The sequence below is a fragment of the Polyodon spathula genome, chromosome 8 (assembly GCF_017654505.1).
Source record: "Polyodon spathula isolate WHYD16114869_AA chromosome 8, ASM1765450v1, whole genome shotgun sequence".
Taxonomy (NCBI): Eukaryota; Metazoa; Chordata; class Actinopteri; order Acipenseriformes; family Polyodontidae; genus Polyodon; species Polyodon spathula.
The window spans coordinates 49304935-49330232 of NC_054541.1; the positions used below are offsets into that span (position 1 = coordinate 49304935).

At 38.8% G+C, this 25298-nt stretch overlaps 1 protein-coding gene across 1 annotated transcript in view; it reads left to right on the forward strand.

The window, feature by feature from the left end:
- Positions 1-25298, forward strand: part of LOC121320105 (solute carrier organic anion transporter family member 1C1-like) — a 47733-nt gene that overhangs the window by 18208 nt on the left and 4227 nt on the right. Inside the window, exons 2-13 of the mRNA XM_041258334.1 lie at positions 11383-11567; positions 17707-17848; positions 17956-18088; positions 18254-18375; positions 18697-18843; positions 19360-19458; positions 19785-20024; positions 21320-21484; positions 22189-22384; positions 22581-22743; positions 23473-23660; positions 24627-24691. Of these exons, the coding sequence (XP_041114268.1) occupies positions 11451-11567; positions 17707-17848; positions 17956-18088; positions 18254-18375; positions 18697-18843; positions 19360-19458; positions 19785-20024; positions 21320-21484; positions 22189-22384; positions 22581-22743; positions 23473-23660; positions 24627-24691 (1777 nt within the window). The 5' untranslated portion in view covers positions 11383-11450. The remainder of the gene's footprint in view (positions 1-11382; positions 11568-17706; positions 17849-17955; positions 18089-18253; positions 18376-18696; positions 18844-19359; positions 19459-19784; positions 20025-21319; positions 21485-22188; positions 22385-22580; positions 22744-23472; positions 23661-24626; positions 24692-25298) is intronic.

The following is a 25298-nucleotide window of genomic DNA, read 5'->3' on the forward strand; positions in this document are numbered from 1 at the left end:
ATTCAGTATAAACATGAGCATGTTCATATAACAGTATTTCTAATGCCTGTATCAAAAAGATGCAAAGGAGACAACTGAAAAATGATGTCTGAAACAAATAACCCATTTGTTTTAAAATAACACACATTTTACTGTGCAGTGTTTCAAAATAACACATTTTACTGTGCAGTGTTTCAAAATAATACATTCCACTGTGCTGTGTTTCAAAATAGCATAAACTCTTACTTTTTTTTTACCTGCAGTGTTCAATGAATACATGAATTCTACTTCTGCGTGTTTCAAAAATACATTTTACTGGCAGTGGTTTCAAAATAACAAATTATAATGTGCAGTGTTTAAGAATAAACCACTGTTATTGGCCGTGTTCAGCATAACACCCCCCCCCCCCCCCCCCCCCCCCCAATAACACACATTCTATTGTGCAGTGTTTCAAAATTGCACATTTTACTAGTGATTCGTTCACAACTGGTACAGTACTGTTTTGTAACCTGATAAACTCATCATCAAACTTAAATTCAAATGGTTTAATAAAATTACTTATCGTGAGAGTGTCCCTGAGGCACTGTGGGGAAAATTAATGATTGAATGTAATTTATCATTTTACTAATACAGATGGTTGGAATGTATTTGTGTTTTGATTCCCCCCTTTTCCAATTCCTCTCCTCTACAGACACAGCTGCAGACTAGCTTTAAGGTTTAAACAACTTTGTATAAACAATGAATGGCAAATAGTCTTTGGAAATTTAAAAGCGATTCTTGATTAGATTAAGAAACAGACACAGGAACAGATACGCATCTGGTCATGGAAGATACTAGTGTTTGAATTAAACACTAATTTGCATAGGTTTTCCATGTACGTCTGGAGAGATTTGATAAATTTATGGTTCTGAGCAGAGGGAACAATGGAATTGCAGGGCAGGCATGCTTTGATGATTAAAGTATTTCTCTTAAGAGAAATGAAGAATTATATGAGAACACATTATATTGATGCAAGATCTTATTAATCAATAAACTTTAATGAATCTATTGCAAACAAACCTGTAACTTGGCATTTTGAGGGAAAACTGTAATGATTTACCTGTTTATATGGAGACAATACTGAAAACAGTGATTTAAAATATTATAAAACAACTTTTTACATGAAACTAAATAGATACATGTATTGTAATGTAGACTGTTAGTAAAATGTTTTCCTTCAATGTTATAGTTAAGTTAAAATGGTGAAACATTGTATTGCAGTGACAGATTTGGTTGGTATATCCAATCTGGTATCAAAATATTTGTATTGGACTGAGCAACACAGATTTACAGGTCTAATGAAAATCCAAGTCTGATTAAGGAAGTTATGAGAAAAACAAGTTTTACATCATTCATGAAAAAGTTAGGTAATTAACTTCAGAAACCTCCGAAGTTGAAATAAACCTCTTTCTGATATCAGCCACCAATCAAAGAACTTCTTTTGAGAAAGACAGTGATTGGTTGAGAGTGCAAACGCACCCCTTTGGCAAAAGTTTAAGAAAAGATTTTGTGCACCCGAAGGGGGGCTAGAAAATTCCATCTACCGGTGACCGTTTGTTTTGAGGACCAAACTGCCCTGTGACAAGAGACTGCTGCATGATCTTGGTTAGCGGTTTGTAAATAACTTCTTTCATTTCTTTGAGTACTACTGGGAGGATCTCATCCGGCCCAGGGGATTTGTTTATTTTAAGAGCTCCTAGTTCCTTGAACACTTCTGTCACTGTTATGCTAAAGTGATTTAAAACCGATTGATGCACGCCTGTGTCTAAAATGGCAAGTGATGTGAGGGATTGACATAAAAAACAACAACAACAAAGTGATGCTTTAGATTTGGTGAGCGAGTCAGAATCAGGATACAGCAGCAGGTAATGCACATCACTGGAAAAGGCTTCACACTTTCCAGACACTGGCCAAACTAGCAAGGGAAATGTCATGTATAGTGATCAATATTTTGTTTTGTTCTGATCCTATTTTCTGTTATGAGAAGAGTAATAAACAAAAACTAAAATGGTGTTGTTTTTTGTACAATGCCCTCTTTTCCACATATGAAGAGTTTATTTAAGTTAAATCTGACAGTATTCACTTGCACGCACATCTTAAAAAAAAAAAAAGTAAACCCCAGTAATGCTATTACTTTATGTAAATGTGTAATTTGCCACTTTGTTTATTGCGAATAAACTACAATAGTAGGGATAAAAAGAAGAGATGAATAATAAAAAAGCGATGTCTACTTATGTACTGTTTCTGCCTGAAACACACACGCATGCAAAGTGTATCGTTTAAAGAGTGACATCCTCTGCTTTGTAACACCTTCTGTTTATAACATTTAGATTTAATTTTACCGTTAGGTACCAATACAATTTAAAAGTATGTACTGTATTACAAATGTACAGTGACATCTAAATGGAAGCCTACAGTTATTTTAAAACACAGTCCTTTCAGATATGTATTTTTGATATTGTCAGTTTTTCTGTATACACAAAACACTTCTCTCATTTTGTATGTACTGACTAGAATTGGTACTGCTTTAATAAATGAGTCGTTGCACATTGCACTTTAAGAATGCATGCTACTAAAACATTGCTTATTTACATAATAGCTGAAGACTGGTGCCACTTAGAATAGGTGGACGCGGTCTTTCTAACTATCGGGAGCTTACCTTTCTTCTGATGTGATTGGGTCATTGTTTGTAATTGCACCTGATGTATTCTACATTTTGTGTTAATTTACTTTACTCATGATTTCTACTATTTGTTAATCATGTAATTGGCAGCTAATTTCCTTGTTTGTCTTTTCTGCTGTAAATATATATCTTCCAAAACACCAGGTGTTTGTCTCCAGTTTATTGTAGAAAGTCTTGGGAAGTTGAGAGGGGCTGCTGTATGTTTTAAATTGAGAAACAGTTTTGTTTTATTATAGAAATACATGAAAAAACTTAATGTATATGTCAATATTTCATTTATTTTTCATATGATAAACTAGGTATTGTTAGGAAAATTAGCAATGCCGCCACCAGTAAGTGTTCAGTCACAGGAAACTGGCTGAAGAAACTGAGTCTGTCAGAGACCTTTTATATGGGCTTAAAAAAACCTGTTTGGCACCAGAAAGTAATGCAACTACGGCACGCCTCTCAAAGATGGCACTGTGGAAAGGCACCTACTGCACGCTTCTCAAACATGGCACGGTGGAAATGCACTTCAGTATATTATCCCCTCTGTTTACTGCCATGCCATGTATTTAATTGAGAAACTTTTCATTTACATTTAAACACACTGGAGCTAGAGCATGCATATTGACACGGTGCTACACCTCTAGTCAGGTGCTTAATAAGATGCTTATACATGTAGCGTCAGAGGGGGGTCATCATATCATTCTGTGCATGAAAGTAACAGAATTGGAATATACAGGGGGAGTCTTAAACCATTCTCTGTGTCTTCTTGGTTTCTGATCACAAACTCCCCCACTGACCAAGAATGTTTTTAGAAAGTGTTGTAAACTAACTGCTGGACAAGTGTTTCATCTCTACCTGTCACTGAATGAGTCATTTCGGCGCCAGTAGTATTTTGCTGAAGGAAACTTCCAGACAATTCTGGGTGCCTTGACACCTAGACGAGAGCGAGTCCTTGTCGTAAATCCTGCCGACAGGGGGCACAAGGAAGAACCAATGTTCTGAATAATGGCTAAAATCATCTTCTGAGGAAGGCCCCTGCCATCTGTCCTGCGAGAGACTGGACCGGTAAACGGGATACTGCATTAATCGGAAAGCGGGTCTTAAAAACATATCTGCACGAGACAGACTGAAGCGAAGCTTATTGCGCGTCTAGCAATACAATGCGTACAGCAATGCACTGTCTACTTGAAACTGCAGATCCGGAGAGCTACAGTATTCATCGAAACAGATTGACTTCTGTATATGGAAATAGATAGGTATTCAACACATCTAATATCAAATACTTTATGACTCGAGAAAGTAACTGAAATCAAAGTGGAAACTGTTCTAGGAATATAATATAACTTCCTGTTTTAGAGTGTTTTCTCACATAAGAAATGGAAATTGTCTGAAATGTGCAACTCAAAAGGAGTTGCCTCCTAAATGCAGAGAATTTGATCACTGCCCCATTTCTGAGCTCATTTGAATATATAATTAACTGAGGTTGATAACATATTATTAGTTTGGTACATCACGTCTAAACATCACGTTGAATTAGTTCTCTTCCATATTGACATGATCGATTACAACTAGATACAGGTATTTGTGTGATAAAACTTATGTCTAACCAATAGCCTTTCCTTTCTGTAATATTAGATTAATTGTGCTCCCTTTTTTTCCTTAAATAAATGATTGTTGTATATTTCTGAAACGTTGTGTGGATGTCAATTGTTGAGTTTGTGTCAAGAGAATCCGAGTTCTACATGATATCACCCAGCTATGATGGTATGTCTCGGTTATTAACATTTGGCCATTCTTAAACAGTGCACCTAGAGACTCATTTATATATAAATAAATTGTATACCAAAGTCACTACATACAACATAAGTGCTTTTGTTAGTTAACTTGAATGTTTGCTGCTCAGTAATTGTCAGAACATTTTCTAGTTTTAATAACATTAAAATTAATAACATGCTGTTTTTAATAGCACTGCAGTGAGATTTGTAGAATTATTTGTTGGCAAGATGGAAATCATATTTGCTTCTGTTTTTATTATTAACGGTGATCAAACATCGTATCATATTAAGTAGTTATTTCTGAGATGTAGTCGTTGTTTGATGCAAGTGCAGTTTTGTTAGAATATGTAAGGTGTGATTGGATAGTCAGATTTCCATGACCATTTAAACACCCCCCACCACTACACACATCATGAGTGCCCTGTGGCCCCCCAAGGTTTGGACATCGCCTTATCTGGCCGCTAGAGAATGTAGTTGAGTACCACTGGCTTATATGGACGGTGTATTGCTCGAGGCCCCACTCCCTGAGCCGGTGGCCACGGAGTTACGTCTCCTGTCCAGCATGCTGCTGCAGTTCTCCGGTCTCCAAGGGCAAGCTCTTGGCTATCTTGATTGTGGCTCGTAGACAGCTGTGGCTGTCACTAGCCAGAGTTCCCTTGCACCTTGGACTCCTGGGTGCTCGCCACCATGCAAAACAGTAACGCGCTTCAGTTCCGCTTGGGACCTCCTCCCTTTCAAGGTATCATGAATACTTTCGTAACAGACCCTCTCCAGGCCTCGGTACTTAAGAAGGAAGTGGCTGTCTTGCTGTGCAAGTGAGCCATTCGCCTCATAGACCCCTCCTCCCATGGAGAGGGGTACTACTCGAGGTATTTTCTGGTACCCAAGAAAGACGCTGGCTTTCGCCCCATCCTAGACCTGAGGCTCCTCAACAGGTTCTTAAAAGAAAGGAGGTTCCACTTGCTGACGCACAGTCACATTCTCCAGTCCGTCTGGCCGGGTGACTGGTTCACCACCATGAACTTATGGGATGTGTACTTTCATGTTCCCATTCGTCCAAAGCACAGGAAGTACTGTATCTCCGCTTCTCTTTTCAAGGAAACGGTCCGGTTAGAGAAGAGTCAGTTTTCCTAGTGCCCCCCAAGTGGCACAGGAGAATCTGGTTTTCGACCCTCAAATCTCAATGATTTTTCAAATGTTCTTTCATTTCTTTATTTTTCTATTCCTCTGAAGGTGGTGGATTGGAGACCAGTCCTCTTTTTGTATTCACAGAGCAGGGATAACACAAGCACAGGCAATGGGAGCTTATAGAAAATTAGTTTGTTTAAAAATAAGCTGCTTAGCCAAAATTGATATTTAAAAGGATTCTCGAGCCCATTAGCTTGATCAGTCTGATTGTATTTTCTTTTATAAAAAGTGCAAGCTGTAGTCCAGCAGCAAACCTCAATGTTGTCACTGTACTCTGAGGACAGTCTTATTATTGTTTCCATGGTTTAACATGCCCTGGATGTAAGGCTGATAGGTGTGCACTGGCCCAGGTTTGCTGTATCACCCTCTTAGATACTGGTACCATATTTATGAGCCTCCAGACAGCCGGGCCACCCCCTGTCCTTATCGGCAAATCCTTTGTAAATCATTTTTACTGATCATTCTTGTTTATACATGGATATAACTTAACACAACCCAGATGAACTGTCTGAATAGTTAAAGAACCCCTTAATTTCATCTATAACTTAAAATGATAAAGTGTAAAAATAAATGAATAGTCTACAAGCCCATTGCTTGGGGATCCTGGATACAAAGTGTTAAAGGTTCTGCAATTCACGGCGAATAGAAAAAAAAGAAGCAAAAAAGAACACACTGTTTTGCATTATCACATTTGAATCAAAGCTGCTCCACAGCAGACCAGACCTGTGGCCCACTTTTGATTCAAATGTGATAATGCAAAACAGTGTTGACACATGGGGGGAAAGCAACCCGTTTGCAAATCACAACTGGTGTCCTGCCTTTCACCTTGCTGTGGAGACCTGGACGGGGGGGCTAGGTGGTGCAGTGGGTTAAAGTTAATGCACTAGACTAGCTTGTTACTGTCCTTGGAGGCTTGGGTTCCAGTCTGGGGGGGCTAGGTGGTGCAGGGTATGTGTAGGTAAAATGTCAGATTTACTGAAGATATATTTTTGTTTCAGCAAATTATTTGTAACTAATGATTACTTATCATTTTATTGATTTATTGTAACATTGGTCATATTGAAACCTATGGGACCTGTCTGAATATGTTTTTTGTGCCACTGTGTATTTCCCTGGATACATATGTAAAGGTTGTTTTTATTGTTGATAGTGAATTAGTAAATTAAGTTAATGATCAGCAATCAGCTTGCATTGGGAATGGGTTTTTTAAGAATCTAGAATAAAAGCTGTGTAAATCTCTTGCACAGTATTGATTTGCATGTTGGGCTGGGTTTGACAGTGTGATCTCATTAATGTGCAGGCTAGTACAGCAGCACCTGCACGCTGAACGAGCTGGACACAGAGACACAGAGCAGCTACTCCACTCACTAGTAATCGGTAAGCACTCATCTCAATGATATTTCAAATCTTCTTTCATTTCTTTATTTTTCTATTCCTCTGAAGGTGGTGGATTGGAGACCAGTCTATTGAGTGTTCTGTTTTTTTTTCTATTGATGTTCCAGTGTGATTGAGTATTCTGTTTTTTTTTTTTGATGTTCCAGTGTGATTGAGTGTTCTGTTTTTTTTTTTCTATTGATGTTCCAGTGTGATTGAGTGTTCTGTTTTTTCTATTGATGTTCCAGTGTGATTGAGTGTTCTGTTTTTTCTATTGATGTTCCCGTGTGATTGAGTGTTCTCTTTTTTCTAGTGTTCTGTTTTTTCTATTGATGTTCCAGTGTGATTGAGTGTTCTGTTTTTTCTATTGATGTTCCAGTGTGATTGAGTGTTCTGTTTTTTCTATTGATGTTCCCTATTGTGTGATTGAGTGTTCTGTTTTTTCTATTGATGTTCCAGTGTGATTTGAGTGTTCTGTTTTTTCTATTGATGTTCCAGTGTGATTGAGATGTTCCTGTGTTTTTTCTATGTTCCAGTGTGATTGTGTTCTGTTTTTTCTATTGATGTTCCAGTGTGATTGAGTGTTCTGTTTTTTCTATTGATGTTCCAGTGTGATTGTGTGATTGAGTGTTCTGTTTTTTCTTTTGATGTTCCTGTGTGATTGAGTGTTCTGTTTTTTCTATTGATGTTCCAGTGTGATTGTGTTCTGTTTTTTCTATTGATGTTCCAGTGTGATTGAGTGTTCTGTTTTTTCTATTGATGTTCTATTGATGTTCCAGTGTGATTGAGTGTTCTGTTTTTTCTATTGATGTTCCAGTGTGATTGAGTGTTCTGTTTTTTCTATTGATGTTCCAGTGTGATTGAGTGTTCTGTTTTTTCTATTGATGTTCCAGTGTGATTGAGTGTTCTGTTTTTTCTATTGATGTTCCAGTGTGATTGAGTGTTCTGTTTTTTCTATTGATGTTCCAGTGTGATTGAGTGTTCTGTTTTTTCTATTGATGTTCCTGTGTGATTGAGTGTTCTGTTTTTTCTTTTGATGTTCCTGTGTGATTGAGTGTTCTGTTTTTTCTTTTGATGTTCCTGTGTGATTGAGTGTTCTGTTTTTTCTATTGATGTTCCAGTGTGATTGAGTGTTCTGTTTTTTCTATTGATGTTCCTGTGTGATTGAGTGTTCTGTTTTTTTTTTCTATTGTTGTTCCAGTGTGATTGAGTGTTCTGTTTTTTTTTCTATTGATGTTCCAGTGTGATTGAGTGTTCTGTTTTTTCTATTGATGTTCCAGTGTGATTGAGTGTTCTGTTTTTTCTGTTTTTTTTCTATTGATGTTCCAGTGTGATTGAGTGTTCTGTTTTTTCTATTGATGTTCCAGTGTGATTGAGTGTTCTGTTTTTTTCTATTGATGTTCCAGTGTGATTGAGTGTTCTGTTTTTTTTCTATTGATGTTCCAGTGTGATTGAGTGTTCTGTTTTTTCTATTGATGTTCCAGTGTGATTGAGTGTTCTGTTTTTTCTATTGATGTTCCAGTGTGATTAATAGAGTGTTCTGTTTTTTCTATTGATGTTCCAGTTTTTCTCACTATTTGGTTTAGAACATAAGACCATAAGAAAGTTTACCAAACGAGAGGAGGCCATTCGGCCCATCCTTCTCGTTTGGTTGTTAGTTGATTCCAGACCCCCACGATTCTTTATATAAAAAAGTGTTTCCTATTTTTTTTTCTGAATGCCCCTTTTTCTAATCTCCATTTGTGACCCCTGGTCCTTTTTTCTTTTTTCCAGGCTGAAAAAGTCCCTTGCGTCGACACTGTCAATACCTTTTAGAATTTTGATGCTTGAATTAGGTCGCCACGTAGTGTCTTCTTTGTTCAAGACTGAACAGAATCAATTCTTTTAGCCGGTCTGCATATGACATGCCTTTTAGGCCCGGAATAATTCTGGTCGCTCTTCTTTGCAAACCACTCTGTCTAGAGCAACAATATCTTTTTTATAGCGATGTGACCAGAACTGCACACAATATTCAAGATGGGGTCTTACTAATGCATTGTATAGTTTTAACATACTTCCCTTGATTTAAATTCAACACTTTTTCACAATATAGGCGGTATCTTGTTAGCCTGTTTTATAGCACATCTATATCAGAATACTGTGCTATGTTCTTAAAATGTGGGGAACAACACTAGCGTCCTTTCCTATATATCAAAATTTGACCATTTACTAATAGACCTTCAGATTATCAATAGTTAAAGGTTGTTAATTATACTTTAAAACAACACAATTTAAGAACAAATCATAACTACATATTTGTATATAATAAAACAAAATACTTACTGACAAAATGGAAATGTCATAAGACTGTTGATAAAGATAGAACTGGCACATTTTTATTTCACATTTGAAGCTCTACAAATGTCATTTTTACATGAGAAGGAGCTGTAGGGGGTATTTTTTAAATGTATATTTTGGGTGTATGTGGGTTACTTGCGGCTTGGGTTTTTTCATTTGCCTTTTTCCTAACACTTCATTCCAACCTTCACATAATATAATGATTTACATGCAAATAAAAATTTAACTAATAGTATGATTTTTCATGGACCCAGGCTCCCTAAATAATATCTATAGATCAGTTTTGAATGTTTTTAGTGTGAAACTGACTGCCCTGGTGTGCAAATGTGAAATTCCCCAGGGGCTGATGGGTCCCAGACCCCCTTGTGCATAGGAAAGCCTGCACTGCTGCTCCACATTGCGCAATCCTATACAGTCCACTCATTATTTTCTGTAGGCGTCTAACCCTGCTAGCTGCTGTTTTAAATGCTTATGCCTCTGTGGGTCTAATTATGCTAAGGTTTCAGTTTATAATCTAATTATATATTTTACAGTTGAGATGTTTGGTTAAATTTAAGTGTGTTTTATATTAGCTCCAAATACAATTTGTTATTCCTGAAACCCGTTGCTACCCACCAAGCCCCTCACTCATGGATCTTGACCCCTCCACATACACTTTTAGAAAGGCTCCAGCGCCGTTGACTGCAGGCATAATTCAGTGTCTCTGCTTCTTCGTGTAGCGTTCCTATGTAGTATGTACAGTCATTCATATGAGATTGCACTGCGGGAGGAGGGGTCATCACAGCCTGAAACATTTCCAAAGGGGGGCCCAGCAAAACAAGTTTGAGAGCACCTGCTGTAAAGGACTATGTGTATTTATTCTAGGTAATGTGCTAGTGTTACCATTTGTAAACTACTCTTGAGCAAAGTTTCACAGACCAAAAATAATCGGTGCTGGATGCACGATGATGTCTATTGGAACTTTACTCACGGTGCTACCTCATTTCCTTATGGGACGGCAAGTCAACTCTGCATCAAACATGTCAGCTCTATAAATACTTAATAATTCATCTATAAATGTGTTATAAAAGATGCTATAAACAGTTTGACTATTATTAAAGACAATAACGGACTAGCAATCGAGACAGAACTAAGGTATTGATGAGAATCATTCTAATTGCTTTATAATTTTAATCCAGGTGTGTCTTTTTAGAGGGATCATCCTGTATAGGTAATAATGTTGCCTGATGTCTGCAAGCTAAGACAATTAGGAGTGCAAATATCAATACTAGTTAATTATCTCTGAAAGCTTAGAAGGTATTGTTGTAGATGAACCAGGAGTAGCTTTATTTGGGATGATCCAGAGGACTCAACTGACATAGTAAGATTTTTTAAATGAAAAAATGACATTATTATATTCTGATGATGTGTATTTCTCCTGGTGACGGTCTAAATCATGTCTGGTTTTGCTTTTTTTTAGATTCCAATGACAAAGAATAGCATTACATATTAGCTGCTTAAGAATTATTTGTTCCCATAACCACTGCTTGATGTGTACTTCATATGAGCTCAATAAGAATTTAAAATGACATGATGTGTTAGTGTATATGTTTGTGATTGTTCTTAATGGAAATAAAAGTAAAGCTTTACTTCATGTTACAAACTAAACGTTTAAGTAAACAGAAATCCCATGAAACAAAATAAAACATTACAGTAGAAAGTATTTCAATATTTTCCAAAATATGTTTCTAATGTGAAACTCTTAAACTTGAATTACAGCCTTTTGTTGAAAAAATTGACAGAATGCATCGTTTTAAATACTAGTTATACTACTAATTCTAGTTATTAATAAATACATTAACAAATACATGAGTAAAATTTTCTTTTCACATGAATGTTAGTGAAGGGTTAGTGAAATGATTTGAACTAAGTATCACTAATTGTATATTGCTGCTATGGAAAACTACCATGGGGATAGTAACTGTAAATATGCAGCTAATTCCTAATCAGAACCAGCTGTTAATAAATCTTTCTGGCCAGCATATAAAAGCATATCTGGACACAGCCATTTGAACAGCTCACAGAAGACTCAAACCTGTTCAGGAAAAATGACAGTGGAGACGAGACCAGAGGGGTTTCCTGATCCTCCTTTAAAGAAAGAACTGCCTCCTCTTGAAGATCCATCAGAAGCAAAAACAAGAACATGCTGCACTCGCAATGTGAAGGTATGTGCTAATGTGCCTGGTCATTGTGCTGTATGTGCTGTAACGTGTAAAGATTACCACAACAAAAGAGCTCTTTGTAAGAACATTGTAAGAACAGAATCTACTCACAACCTTTTAAAGGAATATTTAAAGTGAAAATAACCAAGGTTTTAAAATCATTTTCTTAACTCTTCCTGTGAAAAAGCAATGCTACTGGTAGAAAGGGGCCTGCATTATTGTAAGAGGCACTTTGTTTAATAACTGCTAACTACTTTACTAACACTTTATAAACAAAAACTACAAAAAATAACAATACATTACAATAGTAACATCTTTACCGCTGTTTAAACAAAGCAAAGCCCATTTCAATGATGTCATCAGCTTGGCTTAGGGGTCTGATGGTTGCTAAACATTTGTGCTTATATTTTTTTTCAGTAGCTTATAAAATATTATTGTTTTATATTAAGCAACCAATAAAATGTTAACATGTCAGTAAGTAAGTAACAGTGTTAACAGTTAATAAAGTAACCGCTGCTCATTGAGATAGAGCTGGTTAATAAAGTAACTGCTGCTCATTGAGATAGAGCTGGTTGTTAATAAAGTAACCGCTGCTCATTGAGATAGAGCTGGTTAATAAAGTAACCGCTGCTCATTGAGATAGAGCTGGTTGTTAATAAAGTAACCGCTGCTCATTGAGATAGAGCTGGTTGTTAATAAAGTAACCGCTGCTCATTGAGATAGAGCTGGTTGTTAATAAAGTAACCGCTGCTCATTGAGATAGAGCTGGTTGTTAATAAAGTAACCGCTGCTCATTGAGATAGAGCTGGTTGTTAATAAAGTAACCGCTGCTTGTTGAGATAGAGCTGGTTGTTAATAAAGTAACCGCTGCTCGTTGAGATAGAGTTGGTTGTTAATAAAGTAACCGCTGCTCGTTGAGATAGAGTTGGTTGTTAATAAAGTAACCGCTGCTCGTTGAGATAGAGCTGGTTGTTAATAAAGTAACCGCTGCTCATTGAGATAGAGGTTGTTAATAAAGTAACCGCTGCTCATTGAGATAGAGCTGGTTGTTAATAAAGTAACCGCTGCTCGTTGAGATAGAGCTGGTTGTTAATAAAGTAACCGCTGCTCATTGAGATAGAGCTGGTTGTTAATAAAGTAACCGCTGCTCGTTGAGATAGAGCTGGTTGTTAATAAAGTAACCGCTGCTCATTGAGATAGAGCTGGTTAATAAAGTAACCGCTGCTCATTGAGATAGAGCTGGTTGTTAATAAAGTAACCGCTGCTTGTTGAGATAGAGCTGGTTGTTAATAAAGTAACCGCTGCTCATTGAGATAGAGCTGGTTAATAAAGTAACCGCTGCTCATTGAGATAGAGCTGGTTGTTAATAAAGTAACCGCTGCTCATTGAGATAGAGCTGGTTGTTAATAAAGTAACCGCTGCTTGTTGAGATAGAGCTGGTTGTTAATAAAGTAACCGCTGCTCATTGAGATAGAGCTGGTTGTTAATAAAGTAACCGCTGCTCGTTGAGATAGAGTTGGTTGTTAATAAAGTAACCGCTGCTCGTTGAGATAGAGTTGGTTGTTAATAAAGTAACCGCTGCTCGTTGAGATAGAGCTGGTTGTTAATAAAGTAACCGCTGCTTGTTGAGATAGAGCTGGTTGTTAATAAAGTAACCGCTGCTCGTTGAGATAGAGTTGGTTGTTAATAAAGTAACCGCTGCTCGTTGAGATAGAGCTGGTTGTTAATAAAGTAACCGCTGCTCATTGAGATAGAGCTGGTTAATAAAGTAACCGCTGCTCATTGAGATAGAGCTGGTTGTTAATAAAGTAACCGCTGCTCATTGAGATAGAGCTGGTTAATAAAGTAACCGCTGCTCATTGAGATAGAGCTGGTTAATAAAGTAACCGCTGCTCATTGAGATAGAGCTGGTTGTTAATAAAGTAACCGCTGCTCATTGAGATAGAGCTGGTTGTTAATAAAGTAACCGCTGCTCATTGAGATAGAGCTGGTTGTTAATAAAGTAACCGCTGCTCATTGAGATAGAGCTGGTTGTTAATAAAGTAACCGCTGCTCATTGAGATAGAGCTGGTTGTTAATAAAGTAACCGCTGCTCATTGAGATAGAGCTGGTTGTTAATAAAGTAACCGCTGCTCATTGAGATAGAGTTGGTGGTTAATAAAGTAACCGCTGCTCGTTGAGATAGAGCTGGTTGTTAATAAAGTAACCGCTGCTCATTGAGATAGAGCTGGTTGTTAATAAAGTAACCGCTGCTCATTGAGATAGAGCTGGTTGTTAATAAAGTAACCGCTGCTCATTGAGATAGAGCTGGTTAATAAAGTAACCGCTGCTTGTTGAGATAGAGCTGGTTGTTAATAAAGTAACCGCTGCTCATTGAGATAGAGCTGGTTGTTAATAAAGTAACCGCTGCTCATTGAGATAGAGCTGGTTGTTAATAAAGTAACCGCTGCTTGTTGAGATAGAGCTGGTTGTTAATAAAGTAACCGCTGCTCATTGAGATAGAGCTGGTTGTTAATAAAGTAACCGCTGCTCATTGAGATAGAGCTGGTTGTTAATAAAGTAACCGCTGCTTGTTGAGATAGAGCTGGTTGTTAATAAAGTAACCGCTGCTTGTTGAGATAGAGCTGGTTGTTAATAAAGTAACCGCTGCTCATTGAGATAGAGCTGGTTAATAAAGTAACCGCTGCTCATTGAGATAGAGCTGGTTGTTAATAAAGTAACCGCTGCTCATTGAGATAGAGCTGGTTGTTAATAAAGTAACCGCTGCTCATTGAGATAGAGCTGGTTAATAAAGTAACCGCTGCTCGTTGAGATAGAGCTGGTTGTTAATAAAGTAACCGCTGCTCGTTGAGATAGAGCTGGGTTAATAAAGTAACCGCTGCTCATTGAGATAGAGCTGGTTGTTAATAAAGTAACCGCTGCTTGTTGAGATAGAGCTGGTTGTTAATAAAGTAACCGCTGCTCATTGAGATAGAGCTGGTTAATAAAGTAACCGCTGCTCATTGAGATAGAGCTGGTTGTTAATAAAGTAACCGCTGCTCATTGAGATAGAGCTGGTTGTTAATAAAGTAACCGCTGCTCATTGAGATAGAGCTGGTTGTTAATAAAGTAACCGCTGCTCATTGAGATAGAGCTGGTTGTTAATAAAGTAACCGCTGCTCATTGAGATAGAGCTGGTTAATAAAGTAACCGCTGCTCATTGAGATAGAGCTGGTTGTTAATAAAGTAACCGCTGCTCATTGAGATAGAGCTGGTTGTTAATAAAGTAACCGCTGCTCATTGAGATAGAGCTGGTTGTTAATAAAGTAACCGCTGCTCATTGAGATAGAGCTGGTTGTTAATAAAGTAACCGCTGCTCATTGAGATAGAGCTGGTTGTTAATAAAGTAACCGCTGCTTGTTGAGATAGAGCTGGTTGTTAATAAAGTAACCGCTGCTCATTGAGATAGAGCTGGTTGTTAATAAAGTAACCGCTGCTCATTGAGATAGAGTTGGTTGTTAATAAAGTAACCGCTGCTCGTTGAGATAGAGCTGGTTGTTAATAAAGTAACCGCTGCTTGTTGAGATAGAGCTGGTTGTTAATAAAGTAACCGCTGCTCATTGAGATAGAGCTGGTTGTTAATAAAGTAACCGCTGCTCGTTGAGATAGAGCTGGTTGTTAATAAAGTAACCGCTGCTCATTGAGATAGAGCTGGTTGTTAATAAAGTAACCGCTGCTCATTGAGATAGAGCTGGTTGTTAATAAAGTAAGCGCTGCTTGTTGAGATAGAGCTGGTAGTTAATAAAGTAACTGCTGCTCATTGAGATAGAGCTGGTTGTTCAGTTAATAAAGTATCCGCTGCTGGTTTGGGGGGCATAGGGGTCACTGGGTGGGTTTCTTTCTGATTTTATCCAGTACATGCTCTGGTTGGGTTTCTCTCTGGTTTCATCCAGTACATGCTCTGGGTGGGTTTCTTTCTGGTTTCATCCAGTACATGCTCTGGATGGGTTTCTTTCTGGTTTCATCCAGTACATGCTCTGGGTGGGTTTCTTTCTGGTTTCATCCAGTACATGCTCTGGATGGGTTTCTTTCTGGTTTCATCCAGTACATGCTCTGGATGGTTTTCTTTCTGGTTTCATCCAGTACATGCTCTGGATGGGTTTCTTTCTGGTTTCATCCAGTACATGCTCTGGATGGTTTTCTTTCTGGTTTCATCCAGTACATGCTCTGGGTGGGTTTCTTTCTGGTTTCATCCAGTACATGCTCTGGATGGTTTTCTTTCTGGTTTCATCCAGTACATGCTCTGGATGGTTTTCTTTCTGGTTTCATCCAGTACATGCTCTGGATGGGTTTCTTTCTGGTTTCATCCAGTACATGCTCTGGGTGGGTTTCTTTCTGGTTTCATCCAGTACATGCTCTGGGTGGGTTTCTTTCTGGTTTCATCCAGTACATGCTCTGGGTGGGTTTCTTTCTGGTTTCATCCAGTACATGCTCTGGGTGGGTTTCTTTCTGGTTTCATCCAGTACATGCTCTGGGTGGGTTTGGAAATGCGAATACAAACCTTCAACACGAAAAAGAGACAACCACAATTTTAACGAAACAAAAACCGGGAACAGGGTAAAGTAAAACACAAAGGAAATATTATTTTATATAAAAAAATTGAACGTCAGACAAGAGCCCGAGCTAGGTGAGCCGGTCGACGGTTTTAACACAGTCTTCACCCTACGCGGTGGATCTCCTAGTCTCGCATAAATAAAAAACCTCCTCTTTTTTTTGTTTTTACCCTTTCTTTCTCGTCTGTCACTTTTCCGTCCTTTCGTCGTCGACTTCTTTAACATGCTCGACGTCGGGGCACCTCCTGGGCCCGGTCCGGAGAGGGACCACAAGGACCACACCCTTTTCCGCCGGTATCAACCGCCAGGACTGGTCTGAACGGTGGCCGTTTTCACCACACCTGCGGCTTTCTGGTTTCATCCAGTACATGCTCTGGGTGGGTTTCTTTCTGGTTTCATCCAGTACATGCTCTGGGTGGGTTTCTTTCTGGTTTCATCCAGTACATGCTCTGGGTGGGTTTCTTTCTGGTTTCATCCAGTACATGCTCTGGGTGGGTTTCTTTCTGGTTTCATCCAGTACATGCTCTGGGTGGGTTTCTTTCTGGTTTCATCCAGTACATGCTCTGGGTGGGTTTCTTTCTGGTTTCATCCAGTACATGCTCTGGGTGGGTTTCTTGCGCTGTACCTTTCAAACTTGGAAATCATGGTTTGATTTGACCAGCCTTTAACCTTTTACAGCACTGAGGAATCATCCTGTATTGCATCAACTCCATATGGGATTACACTTAAAAATAAGTTGTGAGGAACTCCAGGGGGGTTCCCCAATGCTGGAAAATGCTCTATAAACAACTTGGGGTTATCAGCAGTGTATAGGCTGTTCAAACGAACCTCTAAATCAGGTAGCAAAATGTTTCAGCTAACATCTTCATCAGTGTACTATTTTGCAGCGGATAGCTTTTTTGTCATTTCAGGTTGTAGATAATGTTTGTCGATTTCTTTTGGGCATCAGGGTGGCGTGTGCTACTGTGTGTATAACCTTGAACTCCCTTTGTGACACACGCATAACAAGCACACAGAAAAGGCTGTGGAAGATGTGTTATAAAGTTCAGGTCCAATACTCCACAAGAGCATGTGCAGTGGCTCCAGAAAGTATTGCGACATGCCTGCTGGTTTCTGATACTGGGGCTGGAACATAACGCTACCTGTTTTACCACACTCAGACTGCTTGACTTCTAAATATATAGCTGATAACCTGCATATCATGTTAATGAGCAGGCTGTATTATACCTCAAGAACATATTTCACAATGCTAAATCCTGGTACAGTCTGTATTGGACGTTACAGATGCAGAAACCCATTTTTTAAGTAAAATTATTCTGAATTCATAGTAAATGGAAACAGTAGTAAAGCAGCATGATTTGGCTTATACTTGAAGATTCATATCAAGTTATCTTATAGGCAAGTGGTCTGTCTAGAGGGGTTACAACTGAGAATCTAGCCATTCGTTTCCTATGGGGTGCAAGGTACGGGATAGAATAATGGTGCAAAATAGTAAACTTGCATTATATCTTTGTTTGCATTATATCTTTATACCTTTGTTTTCTTGACAGATGTTTTTGGTAGCTCTATCGTTTACATACTTTTCCAAAGCATTATCTGGAAGCTACATGAAAAGTTCCATTACCCAGATAGAGAGGAGATTTGAGATTCCTAGTTCTGTTATTGGGGTTATTGACGGCAGCTTTGAAATGGGTAGGTATGACGTCAAAAGCCCATTTTCTATGCAATTTTTCACTCTATCTTATGAGCATGCCTGCTTGGTTTAAGGGACCAGAACTCAGCTTGTGTGTTTATTTTAGGTAATTTGCTGGTGTTACCATTGGTAAGCTACTTTGGAGCAAAGTTTCACAGACCAAAAATAATTGGTGCTGGATGCATGCTGATGTCTATTGGAACATTACTCATGGCGCTACCTCATTTCCTCATGGGACAGTAAGAGTTTTCTTTTGTGGATAAAGTTAGGTCCTAGAACTGAAATTAATTGAAGGTATTGCTTCAAAATGTTGATTGACATTATGTCAGATGTTCTTGTTTTTGCACAAACAGTCCTTAGCTATTTGAAAGTCTTTATGCAGAGTCTGGTGGTTTTCTTCACAGCTATAAATACGAAACAACAATATCAGCTTCAACTAACTCCAGCACAGCGAGCTTCCCGTGTTCACAAGACCCAGGCCAGCTTACTGAGCTTGAGGCCCAGCAACAATATTCCAGAATAGCGGGTAAGGCATGCTAATGCACACTGAGATCAATACAAAACCAGAGAAAGCTGCCTGTCCTGTTGAGTCTTTGTGTAAGGGGCAGTGTTGTGTGATGCACTGCCAATACAGATTCTGACCCCTGTCAGAGAGATGCCTTATTTGCATAGCGGTTAAGAAGTTAATTTGTGGTTTGCGTGGTCGTTGGTTTGTACCCAGCCTCTGCTGACAATAATTAAAAAAAAAAAAAAAAAAAACTTGATATCGTGTCGAGTTTGCATCTGCATCTATAACCCCCTCATGGATTGTATTTCATTTTACACACGCATCCTTTCTTTTGTCCAGGTTGTGAACATGATGGAGGCTCCCTGATGTGGGTTGCTGTGTTGCTGGGGAACGTGCTACGAGGGGTTGGTGAAGCAACCATTACACCGCTGGGAATTTCATTCATTGATGATTTCGCCAGCCCAGAAAACTCAGCCTTTTACATTGGTAACTCTGCCTTTGACTCGTGATGTGGAAATGACCCATGAAAGGCAAACAGAATGCTTGGCTAGATAGTCAAAAGTGTAGAGTACAAATCAAATGAGATTGTGATGACATTGTATAATAGTGAGTTAGCGTTAGTGAGAGAGTCCCCAAAGAGAAACCAGAGTAATCCCAGGGATTAAAAGACAGAGTTAGTGTATAACAATCTATTTAGAACAAAAAAGGTTCGGGGGGTGGGGGGGGGGGGGGGGGTGGGGGGGCTGAAGTTGTTAAAACCTTAAAAGGGGCTATTAAAGTTCAAACTAGCCAATACATTAAACTCAGCACAGCTGGAAATGAAGTGGAGATAGACTTGGGAGATGGGGTAGAAGACCCTTCTTTACACAGTGTATGGTATGGAGTACAAAGCCTTGTTGTTGATGCTGAATCCCTGAGATCCTTTAAGACTCAACGTTCTTAGAACTGTCTTAATGAAAACCGAATTGGAGATTGTCTTTTTTCTTCCTCTGTGTGTTTCAGGGTGCCTCCATACCATTGCAGTGATTGGACCTCTTTTTGGGTTCACGCTGAGTGCGTTTTGTGCAAGGCTGTATGTAGACATCGGGTTTGTTGATCTTGGTAAGTCATTAAAAAAAACACAAACTTAGCACAAAAAACGCCAGTTTGCAAGGATGGCCAAAAAGTATGGACAGCACTGTACTTAGACAGTTGGTTAATTGTTAAGCTCTGATTTGTGTTTTCTTGTGTATGGGAATGTACAGTATGTATTGCATTGCTGTTGTATCATGTTAGCTGTTGTTTTGTGCTCAGCATTTGACCCTTCAGTGTCAAAAATATTAGTTAAAAAAAGAAAATATTGAGTCTCTTATATTGTGTCACGCTAGTATCCATTTTGTATGTATGTATTTATTAACTTATTTATTTACTTAAGTTATTTTTTGCAGGAAGTATTGCCATATCAATGAAGGATTCCCGTTGGGTCGGTGCTTGGTGGCTTGGCTTTATAATCGCTGGAGGAACCAGCTTGCTTTCTGCATTTCCATTCTTTTTTCTGCCCAAAACTCTGCCCAAAGAAGCAGGTCCGGAAAAAGATTCCAGCACCACAGCAGAACAAAATCTGTTACAAGGAAACCAGCAAACAAACGCAACAGACGAACAGCCCAAACTCATAGACGTTGCAAAGGGTACATTTTGTATTTGAGTTGCTCCATTGTTTTCTTAATTTTGTACAAATTATATTTGTTGATTTTTGGCTTGTTGCTATGTTCTTTTAGTTTTATTAATTCTTAAGATAATTTGTTATGGTGATAAAGCATAATCGGAAGATTTGGGATTTGATGCAAAGCTGGACATATCAACAGCACCGGTGTAGTGTTATTTTCAGGTACGTGGTAAAAAGTGGTACTCAGTGCACTGCACTTGCTCACTCATGGCTAAACAACTTTTGCTAAGAAAGCAGGGAAGCACCCATTCAAATCTGGTACGTTACACTGTTTTCAGTCTTACATCTTTTTTATTGCATTTATCATATTTTTCCACATTAAGAAAATAGTATGTGAATATTGGTCTTGTGCAATACATTGGGTCTTGTACATTTTTTTTACTTCTGCAACTTTGCGCTGGACTTCTAATTTTGACCGCGTACCACTTTATGACATTATACAGTTCAGATTTGGTATGCACACCACATTCTGACAATGGACTGTGTCACAAAGATGGCTGCAGTGGGTGACATCAGACCAGAAACAGGAACCGACTCAGAACACAGGTTTTAGAATGGTGAAGGCACTGATGCACAGTTTAATAATTAAACAGACAAAAAATAAAAGGTTTGTAACAAAAAAAGCACACGGCACGTGAGGCCAAAATAAACAGACAAACAAAACGGACTAACAAACAAGCACAGTGAGTGAAAACAACTGTTATATATATTTTACTTTGTTTACTTTTCTCGTTTTTAATTCTCTCCTCTCCAATCCCGTTCTCCACTCACCGAACACACAACCCCAGAGTGGGTGAAAACATGCAGCTTTTATGCAGCTGTACCGAGACTCGATTGCTAATCAATCATTCAATTGGAGTCTCTGTACAACCGCACGTGAATTAATAAAGTGCAATTCCCCGTGCTCACATATTATTACTTTTTACTTGCATGTGAAGTGCTGTGCAATCCTCGTGCTTAAATACAAATATACATTTTAAACACTTGTGTTACACAGACCCGTTTATATCCCGTGTACCAATGACTATACACCAACATTAACACACAACATATAACACAAAATACACACAGGGGCGGGCGCTTTGCCACAACTGCTTTCTAAGACTACACCTGCACTGTAACTGTGCTGTACCTGACGTTCCGATGCCTACATGTCGTTTATTAAATACTCCTGCTTCACAAAACAAGACTACAATAAAAAATACTATCACTGTAGTATTTTTTATATTTTAATGATAATCTCCTTTTTTCCTGCAGATTTTTTGCCATCCTTGAAGCGTCTGCTCACAAACAAGATCTACATTTTATATCTCACAGCAAACATTATAATGGTCAATGGGGTCATCATTTTGATAACGTACACACCAAAATACTTAGAACAACAGTTTGGAGAATCTGCATCCAAAACTAACTTTTTAATAGGTAAGTTAAAAAAATATCTGTTTCCAGTCCTGTAGCTCGAATGGTTGTTTTTCATCCGGTAACACTTTACATTAAGTAAATACACAGTAATTAGAGACCCTTGATGTAAAATGTTATCTTTCCTCTCTCAGAACGATGCTGATGAATTGAGAATTTCCACTACAGGATTTTTCAGAAATGAAATACGTTTCCCTCCACAAACATTGCAACAGATCAATACATATTGATTGACTGGTGGTGTGGCATGTATTTCCTGTTTTGTCCCACTCAAATCAACTTCACTAAATATCTTGTTAGCATTGAGTAGATCATTGGTCCCTCCTCTAAATCTGTTATTTGTCTTGTCAGTTCCCTTGTAAAAATATGGCATAATAAAAGCAAATCAAATTACAGTGAAGGTGGGGTAAAGAGGTAAGGGCCAGCATATTCACAAAAACACAGTACAACCAGGGACAATGCACGGGAAAACCACAAGCAAACTTTTAGAGATTGTAGATTTATTTTAGTATTTATTTTTTTAAATGAAGAACAAATATTCCACCCAATCATTTTGCATCTGTATAAATACATTTCAGTTTTAAAGAGAAGGTTGCCGCACATTTTTATTAGTCTGCTCCACATTTTCAAGAGCTGGGTCAAATGTTTTTTTCTTTGTTCTTTGTTTTTTCAAGAGCTGGGTCAAACGTTTTTTCTTTGTTCTTTAGGTGTTACCAGCATGCCGGCTGTTTCCTTGGGGATTTTCTTCAGTGGTCTTATCATGAAGAAGTTTAAGCTAGATCTCCTGGGAGCAGTCAAGGTGGGACTAGGCACAGCTGTCCTTGGCAGCCTCTGTATCTTACCTTATTTTGCATTGGCTTGTGAAAACACTGAGATCGCTGGACTCACAGTTTCCTATGCAGGGTGAGAATGCTTTGGCAGAATTATACAGAAGGACTTTCAATATCTAGAACTGTGCTTTATTTATTCATTATTTGTATGAGCTAGTTGGCTGTAGCTGGAGTAATGTGACCACTCTTTAAACTGAAATATTTTAATAGAAACAGTGCAAAACATAGGCCAAAGTCAACATGTACAACTAGTTATGGTTGTATTTCAGAACAGGGATTTCAGACTTGGAGAGCAGAGTGTTGGTGGCCTGTAACTCTGGCTGTGGTTGCCCAGTGAACCAGTGGGAGCCAGTGTGCGGAGAGAATGGGATGACGTACGTTTCCCCTTGCTTTGCTGGTTGTAACATATCCAGAGGAAGTGGAAAAAACACGGTGAGGCCAACCTACACAATATTCCATTCATGCTCCTGATGTCTTACAAACCATTCATTGTTCACGTCCCTCCAGACTTCTCACGCTGTGACCTCACTTCCTGGGTTCATTACCTTGGTAACATCCATTGCTTAGATTCGACAGGTTTGGTTTGACAGCTGGAATAGACATTGATTTTTAGCTCTCTTTTGTGTTCCATCGATGAGGCAACATTCAAATTGGGTAGACAAAAATAATTCAGTCAGGATAAATTATTTATTAAAACATAGACAACACTATTACATTATACATATTTTACACTATATTCTTTGACCTTTGGCCTTGCCTTTTCAAGGTACCCCAGCCCATAAATTAGCTTACAGATAAGTGAGGAGTCTGGAGGGCAGGATAGCTTCCAAAAAGCAGGAGGAGGCTGGGGAACAGGGGCATAATAGATTGCAGTAAGATATAAATCCTTTCCTTGCCAATCATTGGACGTACTGTATATCGAGGACGAATGAGATACTAGTTATTCAACTGATGATTTGATCTGGTATTGGAAGTCCCTAAAATATGCTTGATGTTTATGTGATTTGATCTAAGGTTAAAGTGAGTTCCCTGCCAGAACCACCACTTTGCTTAATGAAATACAAATAAATTAAAAAATTGAGAATTAAAAAAAAGAAAATGCATGAACACCCTAATCATATGCCTTTACCTTAAATTGCTTTCTCATTTCCCTTTTTCTAGACGTTTCATGCCTGCAGATGTATTGAAGCTTTTCCCAAGTCAGGATCTGGGAATTTCTCTGCAGTTCTGGGACAATGCCCACGAGAGGAGAAGTGTTCCAGAATGTTCATATATTACTTGGTGTTCCTGTCCTTGAGTTTCTTCATTCTTTCTCTGGGAAGCATGCCGATATTCATTGTAAATCTCAGGTAAACCAGCCTGGCTTCCTTCCAGTAAAGTGCACTGTTACAAGTGCATTCTTTAAAGTGTAGTTTTTCATACAGTTGAGATATACAGTGAACCACAACCCGTCTCTCCCAGTCTAGGTGAGTCAGTACACAAACCACCATGGAAAAGAAAATAGCTTGTCAACTGAGATGCTGGATGTATCCAGGGATTTCTTTAGAACAGATCTGCGCTGCAGGTTGAGCAATGCAATACTGCTCCTCAGCACAGCTAATATACATACAAGAATACCAGCCTCCACTAATCAATATAAATGCACTGCTATAATACCAACATCAACACTGCCCGGACAGGAACTCATTAATACATTTGGCTCCTGCATTTGCACTCATTCTCAGTGCTTCCTTTGTTAAGGTGCTCTGATCCGAGTTCAAGAGCTGCTCTTCAGTTCTAGCTGTCTAGTTCTCTTTCACAATAGACAGGTATAAAGCAGACTCAGTCCGTGTCTGTATAGGAGGAAGATCCAGCACAGCCTTGTGAACAGCTCCCGTGAATCGAGTTTCCATTTCCAGGGATGGACATAAGACTCCTATTGCATTACACTTTCACTCATTCCAGGTTTTGCTCAGAGCTTGATTAGTCACATTATTATATGCAACAAGCTCAGGTGTGTCTTATTAAACTCATAGTAAAACCAGGAATGGGTCAAACTGCTATGCAATGGGAGTCTGATTTCCATCCCTGCTTTTCTATTGTTGTCAATGACAATTACTTGAGCACACAGAGTGGCAGTCACTTAGGTCAGAGTATTTACTTATTTCTTTTTTAATTCTCTTTTTTTATTATTTTTTTATTTTTATTACTGGTGTCTTTCTATTTTTGTCAGGTTTGGGAGCCTCTAAGCTGTTTTTAATGTCATGATGTCCACACCAGTTAAACTGCATCAAAGTGTAATGATTGTTCTTCCACTCTGTTTTGTACATGGACAGGTGTGTGGATCCAGAGCTGAAATCACTATCGGTGGGAATGTACACTCTGGCACTGAGAGCATTTGGTAAGTTTAATTTATTTTTATTTTATTTAAGAATGATAATATGATATAAAAATAATGAGTCCTGGTTCAGTACATACATACAGCCCCTAATGAGTCCTGGTTCATACAGCCCCTAATGAGTCCTGGTTCAGAGCATACATACAGCCCCTAATGAGTCCTGGTTCAGTAGCATACATACAGCCCCTAATGAGTCCTGGTTCAGTGCATACATACAGCCCCTAATGAGTCCTGGTTCAGTGCTGGTACATACAGCCCCTAATGAGTCCTGGTTCAGTGCGTACATACAGCCCCTAATGAGTCCTGGTTCAGAGCATACATACAGCCCCTAATGAGTCCTGGTTCAGTGCATACATACAGCCCCTAATGAGTCCTGGTTCAGAGCATACGTACAGCCCCTAATGAGTCCTGGTTCAGAGCATACGTACAGCCCCTAATGAGTCCTGGTTCAGTGCATACATACAGCCCCTAATGAGTCCTGGTTCAGTGCATACATACAGCCCCTAATGAGTCCTGGTTCAGTGCGTACGTACAGCCCCTAATGAGTCCTGGTTCAGTGCATACATACAGCCCCTAATGAGTCCTGGTTCAGAGCATACGTACAGCCCCT